General features: G+C 36.8%; 1 protein-coding gene across 1 annotated transcript; it reads right to left on the reverse strand.

Moving 5' to 3' along the window:
* Positions 1–6,997: 6,997 nt before the first annotated feature.
* Positions 6,998–8,175, reverse strand: LOC135086592 (flightin). The gene is made up of 3 exons (XM_063981346.1): positions 7,976–8,175; positions 7,700–7,891; positions 6,998–7,521 (listed from the first exon to the last, which is right to left on the reverse strand). The coding sequence occupies exons 1-3, from the start codon at positions 8,158–8,160 to the stop codon at positions 7,215–7,217; spliced, it is 684 nt and encodes a 227-aa protein (XP_063837416.1). The 5' UTR covers positions 8,161–8,175; the 3' UTR covers positions 6,998–7,214.
* Positions 8,176–8,475: the final 300 nt, after the last annotated feature.

Below are 8,475 nucleotides of genomic sequence, written 5' to 3' on the forward strand. Positions count from 1 at the left end.
TAAACCACATACATATAATCTAATAGCATCCCCTTTGAAATGATGCTGTATAAATAAAATCCATTCGTTAAATTAAAAGGCCAGCTATGCGACTAGCTGCATTTTCTAATTAAAATTTAAAAGCACCGACTAACATTTTTTGTAATGTAAACGTTTCAATATTTCGGCAGCTTTACATACCGAAAGTACGGTCAAAGGGTTATTAAAAATTCGGTCATGGTAAATATACTAATGAACTTCGTACGTAAACCAAAAACCATACTGCTTTGCTATATTATATTTGTATCATACTCGATACTCGTAGTATAAAAAACAGTGATAAATGTTGAAATCAAATAGTACAAGTCAGATTTCATAAATGTGTGATACACATTAAGTCGAGTTTCCTCGTTTGATCGATTTGTAATTTATTAATAGAACCGAGACTGATGTGCGTGAATGTTTTTGGAGATATATTTGTTACTCAGACACGCAAAAACTACTGAATAAATAAATAACTTAACTGTTAAGTAATAAGGCTTAGAACAATGGTAATTATTATTGATATCTACGCGAAAAACTCGCGAGAAAAAGTTTGATGGGTATTTATTTCTCATAGTAAATTATGTTCCTTTTTCTGCCGTATCTAATGAGCCGTGGCAGCACCAAACATTCGTGGTTGCGTGGGCCTACCCAAAAGCTCGTACCAATAGATGGCACTGTGCTTAGTTAGATCGCGGTTTCATTTGGTTTTTTCCGAATCATGATAAGCTTTGAGATATCCAGTAGTCGGTAGCAATAATTAGATTTAAGTTTAGGTTAAGGACTCCTGTCTAGTACAGTGTATACGGGTGATTCCAGCCTATCACCCAAATTTTTGCAGCGACTTCGTATCCTTTACGGATACGTATGTCGTTTATAATGATACTATATTCGTCGACATTATTGCGTGCGTTATTGCGCCAGTAATTAAGATGCATAATTATTGCATAGCATAATTATTCTAATGTAAGTTTATTTAATACATTTCATTTGTTAAAATTTAGTTATTATGACTGAAGTCATATACTTATTAAAGCTCGTACCAATAGATGGCACTGTGCTTAGTTAGATCGCGGTTTCATTTGGTTTTTTCCGAATCATGATAAGATCTGAGATATCTAGTAGTCGGTAGCAATAATTAGGTTTAAGTTTAGGTTAAGGACTGCTGTCTAGTACAGTGTAAGGGTGATTCCTGCCTATCACTCAAATTTTTGCAGTGACTTCGTATCCTTATGGATACGTATGTCGCTTATAATGATACTATATTCGTCGATGTTATTGCGTGCGTTATTGCTCCAGTAATTAAGATGCATAGCATAATTATGCTAATATAAGTTTATTTAATTTATTTCATTTGTTATAATTTAGTTATTATGACTGAACGAACATGTATGACTGTAACGTAACGTAATTTACGACGTGCAAGTGCCCTGAAAAAGGGCCGATCTAATAACGACTTTCAATTTGAAGTTAAACTAAGAGAGAAAAATAAATAGGCCTAAAATAAATAGAAAAGCGTCAAGTATTTAAAATCAGTTATAAATATACTATTTTAATTCAACCATCCGACAGTGACATAATTATCCAATTATTCAAAGCCATAAATTACAGTTCTGATTGGGGCCGTAAAACATAACCCGCTTCCGCAACGTCGGTCTATTGTCTCGAATATTTACAGGCTGCGATTTATATCTGTCGCAGAATCCAAACTCTTTCCAATTGGCTAAAGAGGTAGACGATTGTTTTCCTGGGCAAGCGATAAAAATAGCTGCCCAAGACATTGGCCTAGCCCAAGGAAATAGTGAAATATTTGGCTCTTGACACACTGATGTGTTTCTAAATTACTCATTCCCCATGTCCGAAAAATCTAATTTTTTGCTACCGCGACATTTTTTTTTACATTCATGGGCAGCTGTTACTGTTTTATGTAACTTTTAGAAAGTTGCTAAGTGGTATATTGGGAGAGCTTGTAGAATGCATAGGTGCCTAACAGTTACCGTCCAGTAACTTTGTAAAACAGTCCAGTGAACCAAGCCATCTCATTTAAAATAAATAAATAAATAATAAATATCCTTGGACATTTTACACTGCGCTTCTAGTCCCAAACTAAGCAAAGCTTGTACTACGGGTACTAGACAACGGATATAAACATACTTAATTTTTTTTATAAATACATACACATTAAACATGGTAACACCCAGACCCGACACAAAAATTACAATTCATCATTTCAATTTCTACCCGGCCGGGAATCGAACCCGGGTCCTCTCGGCATAGTAGTCCGTTCCGAAACCACTACACCAAACGGCCGACTTAATAATAATTACTTTATAATAATTTTATTTATTACTTTATAATCATTTAATACTAATAAAAAGTACCCCAAATTTTATGTTAAATTACATAACATAAATCTTTTAGTACATGTTTGGATTCCACATTTTTGCATAACAATTTTTCAGAATTTTCATTTTTTAACTAAGAGATAGAATTATGCTTTCAAAAATCGTTTAATCAAAAAAAATTATAGATTTAAAGTATTTCATATCAATTCAGTACTTACCTATTTCAATTTTTTTTGAAGCTACGATAGCCGAACGTTGAAGGGGCGGACTGGCCGACTCGTAATCCGAGGAACGCGGGTTCGGTCCCCGCCGCTGCTTAGTACGAGGGGCTAACGGGAGTTCCTTTTTGTTATTACAAAAATCACTAATAATCTTTAAAAAAAATCTAAAAGGAAATTCTTTGAAAAGTTGATAATTTTTATTCAAGTGTATTTAATTTTTCGATTAACCATTTAGAAAAAGCTAAATTGAGGTACATTGTAGAGTTGCATGGAAAATGTTTTTATACCTTTAACGCAAATGGAAATTTCTAGAAACTAGTGAACAGTTGAAATCCTTGAAATGAAATACGCGCATAATAAGATTCTGCTCCAGTTTTTAATTTAAAACAGTTTTTCAGCTTAATTTGTGTTTCCATTTAACTACTAATTTAATTTACATAGAAAAGGAAACCTTGTGGAACTTAAACGATATTGAGAAGTAAGATAATTCTGTCTATAATTATTGTATTTTCTAAGAATTATTAGAGTAAACCATTTAAATATATAACTCGTATAGTAATAATCTTACTATACGGTCTCTACATACATAGTTTTTTTTACTAAAATTGTTTTTGTAATTTTTGGTTGTTTTAACCTATTAATATAGACCGCGTTTCTGATTTCAGAGCGTGTGTTTTTAAGCCTTAATGTGACAATCTGAAATCACTGGTACAGTCAGAGTCAAATAGTTGATGACACCCAAAGTAGCCAAAAAGTTGATAACACAACCTTATTCCAATTTTATTGTAATAAAGACGTGATGCGAACTTTTTGGCTACTTTAGGTGTCAGTAATTATCTGACGCTGACTGTACGTGTTACGTTGAACCCATCCACGTAATAAAAAGGTTTTAATCTGCTGATTATTACTGACTGGTTATTAATATTGTAGCTAATATCATAAACATAAAGCGAGTCTAGCACTATGAATTTCAAAGTAGCGTGCTGGCGTATGATTAATATCAATTGACGTGTAATAACTGTCTTGTATAGCTTCAGTGTGTCTAATTGTCTGTGTCTATTCTTCGGTCAATTAATGCTCGAATTAACGTTTATGCACATGATTCGGTGTATGACAATCATAGCCCTGCTTGAATTAAAACATTTTTGATGTGGTAGTCACAGTTATTTTTTCGGAATAGAGCGACGAACGAGCTGTCAAACGAAACCGATTTTGAATGACACTGGATGCCATTTGTGAGTCAGTGGTCAGGATTATTTCACTGTTTTATACCAACATTCAATCACTGAACTAGTCACCTTGTATCGGAAGCACTATTTCTCATACACATCCACGATTTCGCTCACGTAAAATCTGAAAATTTCTGACAGGTTAAATTTTCAACGTGCCAATAAGTGCAAACGAACTGTCAATACAACTATTGCCAATACAACTCACGTCAAACAAAACCGTTTTTTCAACAAAAAACGGTTTTGTTTGACGTGAGTTGTATTGGCGGAAGAACCGAGACGGCGTTTACATCAAGTGTGGCAAATCCACATAAAATAAGTTGCAAGCAGACCGCCAAGTGCAGTCGCTGACAAAAGATATGTAACTATGTACAGTTATATGTAACTATCTGTAGATTGGCTGTTCCATAACTGAGCTATTAATGTTCACTATTGTTTTTCGTTTGGACAGATTTTCAGTAAGATATGGTGTTGCAGAATAGTTTTGCATTATATTTACAAATCCCCAATGGTTTCTATAACGACTGGTTGGTAGCGGCCTGCATCAAACGCCTTCCTGCTACCTTTATGAGGTAGTCGGTCCACCGTGTGGGTGGAAGGACGTCTTACGCTGCGCTTTCCGGTACGTGGCCTCCACTCCAGAACCTTATTGCCCTATCGGCCGTCAGTTTTGCGTACTAGGTGCCCTGCTCAGTACCACTTCAGCTTGCTAATCCGTCGAGCTATGCCATTTATGGATCTCCTCATTTCTGATTCGATCTCGTAGGTAAAGAAACACCAAGCATAGCCCTAAGCCCTGCTTACAAAGTGCTTTTATGTGACATCTTTATAAGGCTTTAGTTGGTGGGTATAATGATTTCTTCTTATGATACTCGTATCAAATATTACAGGTACTTGAGCATAATCTCAAAACTCTAACTAAAGTATCCTCGGTTGTTATTTTGCTATCGGATATTGAATTTAAAAATCCAGAAAAACTAACTCCATTATAATTTCAACAACAAGTATATTTCTGAGAATTAATCAATATTAATTACTAACAACGGAATACGGATTGTTTTCTTGTTTTCTTCTACAAATTACATATTAGGATGTTTTGCTGTATTGTTGTTTACAGTATTACATAAAGTACCTAATTAATATTGGCTCTAGCTAATTGAATCAGAAATAGATTTCCGGGATTGACTTGAAGGTTTTTTATTTGCTTACCTGTATTGGTTTTATTTACTTTCCTCTATTTTACTTACAGTTTGGAACGCCTCCATGATCTATGGTTAGATAAAGTCTCTCTCTATTCGCAGAGGTTATGGGGTTCTTCTTACGAGTATGTGTGCTTAAAAAGGTTTAAGGAAAATGGAATATGTATAGGAATACAGTCCCCAGTAAAAAGTTTAATAGATACGTTCTTTCACCTTTTTATAAGCTTTGAAAGATTGTTGAAAAATAATATAAGATTTAAAATAGAAAAAGAACATAGATCTACTATTTTTATTTACGTTACATAACTTTATCACGTTTTTTATACGTTCATGATTTTAAAAACAAATGAATGCCGATTGCAATTAATATACTGTGATTTGAAACTCAAAATGAAGCATTTAGTCACATTAAAGTAACCTATGTTAGGTAAGTATACATTATTACACAGAAGAAAGCGTTATATAACTTTTTGAGCAAATTATTTATAATCTTGCTGACTGTACTTTCAAAAATCATAACTGACTCGTCTAAAAATCTATCACAAATCTCAATGAATTGTACCTAATTACCACTTTAGGTATCACTCTAGTCTAGAGCTTAAATTGAAATGTACGACTTGACAAACTAGTCGTACATCTGTTTCTCAACGCAGCAGCTTGTTTTGCATATCAATGCATAATTGATCGCTGCACTACATCAATCGCGGTTTCGTAACTTCTATTCTTGCTTAGTACGATCCAATCGATGTCTAGGCTGTCTTGGTCATTGTAACATTTAATTATCTGCAATTTGGCCGATTGCCTGATTTACCTGCTAGGTAGCTCAAGCTTTGGCGCCCGCCCAAACGATTACATTCACTGAACTGTCAAAGATAAGTTATTTTAGATATCCCGACATTGAAATGCTGAGCTGTGCCTGCCGAGTGGATGTGTCACAACGTGACATTGGTGGACATTGCTGCAGTGTCGTTTTACGTGTTCAAAAGTGTTTCTCGTTTGTTAAACTGTCATCTTATTTATGATGTGTCCTCTAAAAGTCTAACACTCTGTCATAAGTACATTTTTGATGGTAACAGCTTACGATCAATGATCTTTTCGACAGCTCTCCTCTAACGTGGGCACTCCAGATTAACGGTTTTTCTCTATCCACCCGCGTAGATTATTTCATTATTAATTCATAAATCAAGTTTATTAATTAATTGTAGCGCCCAGATTTATTATTTAGGCGAAGTTAATAGGGGTCATTTATCAGCAATTAATCTGATATGCCTTATTACCCGGCGAGTCGGATTATAGGGCGTTATTCTTCGTCTTAACTGCTAATCATTTTGATAGGCATCAATTACGATGGCTTGCTAAAGGATTAGATGTTATTTATGATTTAAAGCGACTTCCTCGAGCACGCGTCTCTGAAAGACTCTCAGAAACTCGACCGCTGATGTAAAGATAACAACAAACTTTGGAATCTTATCCTCGGAGTAAATCAGTTGGGATTTAAACTAAATATAAAATATTTATATATCTTTTGAGTTATTTGTGTCGAGGATAGTAATCAGTACTATTTATTTATAACAATTTAGCTATATGAGTGTACCTAACTTAGAGCAGACCGACTATATTTCAAAACTTTATAGCGGCGTAAATTATTAAGATACTCCTTTTGATTTATTTTATTATAATCTAATAAAGTAGAGTTGTATTCGTGTGTAAACGCACATCACTTACCAATGGATTATGCCAGTTACAATAAAATCAGTTTCACAGGAAAACTAAATTGGTCTATATCAATACTGATTCATGCTAGTCAATGTTTGAGTTAACTAATCAAAGTTAATATCGCTTTAGCTTGTTACTCTGAAATACCATCGCTTTGCATTTACTGGAAATGTTTATCGATTTAATTGATAAAGTAAATTGAGTTAATTTACAAGTCAATCCTATTTATTACTAGCGCAAGCTTATTGGGTAAATGAAACAATTGGTAAACTTAAAAGTTTATTGTCTTACATATAAGACAGATTAGATTAGGAATGCGGACGGCTTCCGAACAGGCAAAGTCACTGAGTGGCGAACCACTCATGCGGTGACCGACGCACTGCCATCACACCAAGGAAATCCTGTAACATGGACAGAGAGGTCACGCCGCGAACGGGCGGGGGAGGTCCGCGTAGCCAGGTCAAGCAGGGTGTTAGAGCGAAGCTAGATGGAGACGGTGTTAAATCCTAGTTTGGAATACTTCCTCGAGATGAGGGACTTGCTGTGGTAGCGATGGAACCGAGCGCCGGCTGAGATGTGGCGGAGGAGGGCGGAGTCTCTGTTGGAGGACCTCGAGCTGAAGCTTGAGGAGCTCTTTGAGAGGTAGGTGCGGAGGGCGCGCTCGCCCCACGTCTGCGCGCGGGGCTTCTCCACCGGCAGCCCCTTGTTCCGCCGGTCCAGGTAGTTGATCACGTCGTCGTAGTAGTTGTGCTGGTAGTCGTATAGGTACGTGTACTGGAGGAATTTTGGCCTGCAAATTATGCAATGGGTTACGATCTTCACCTGAGAACACTGGACACTGGCTACGTAAATCTGAATAAGATATTTTCAATCAAAATTTTGTTTGATAATTGCCGATTCCAGAATCACAAGTGTTATCATTATACTATGTTGTTGGTGCAATGACGATAAGAAAAGTTGTTGTTTACCTGATCCAATGTTTGAATATAAGTTTTCGCGGCTCGGTTCCCATGACAATGTTCTCAGGAGCGGGGGGCTCGGCCTCGGCCGCGGCCTCCGCCGCCGGCGCAGCCGCCTCGGGCGCCGCCTCCGGCTCGGGTTCCGCCGCCTTGGTCTCCTCCTCTATGTCCGCGTCATCCCACATCTCGATAGGGGGTTCTCTAGGATCAAAAACCAAACAAAATTCATTTAACGCAATCACTTAACACACACATGTCACAACACGACACCGTGGACCCACACACCTTACTAGGTTTGGAAAAACGTGTGGAGTGGATGATCGTTCGTCTACGACTGGTGCTGCCGTGCCCTGCTCGCGCACGCAGCCTCCCAAATTATCTCCCTTCGACCCCACCTGGCTGTCGCAAGCGCTTACTCTGTTTGTGGGATACGCTGCCAATGATTTTCTGTCAATACGCCGGCCGTGCATCGACGGATTCCTAACCGTTTTTAATTAGTGTGCCAAAATGCAAATTCTTTTTTCATTTTAAAAGTCTGGACTCTATTACGGCCGACTAAAGTTTAATTTAATCTAAACGCGAGTTAAGTTAACGTGACGCCCCGTTTTATCTTAATCACTTAGTGTCATTCTATACAAGGTTTATTTATTTTGCAGTGGCGTTGATTTAGCATTCGTCGGAATGGCGTTCTGTTAAAACGCACATGATATTAGCCGGAATATTTTAGTTAGCTCATATGAACTGCACGCCGATTGGAATATTCACGAAATTCAAATTATGTTGCA

This window comes from Ostrinia nubilalis, chromosome Z, assembly GCF_963855985.1.
Source record: "Ostrinia nubilalis chromosome Z, ilOstNubi1.1, whole genome shotgun sequence".
Taxonomy (NCBI): domain Eukaryota; kingdom Metazoa; phylum Arthropoda; class Insecta; order Lepidoptera; family Crambidae; genus Ostrinia; species Ostrinia nubilalis.

Bases quoted from the DNA above. Each gene is read 5' to 3' on its own strand.
- LOC135086592 (XM_063981346.1), bottom strand. From the start codon at position 8,160: ATGCACGGCCGGCGTATTGACAGAAAATCATTGGCAGCGTATCCCACA. The intron at 7,892-7,975 runs GTGTGTGGGTCC...TTTTGATCCTAG, and splicing joins GTTTTTCCAAACCTAGTAAG to AGAACCCCCTATCGAGATGT. The intron at 7,522-7,699 runs GTAAACAACAAC...CATAATTTGCAG, and splicing joins ATATTCAAACATTGGATCAG to GCCAAAATTCCTCCAGTACA.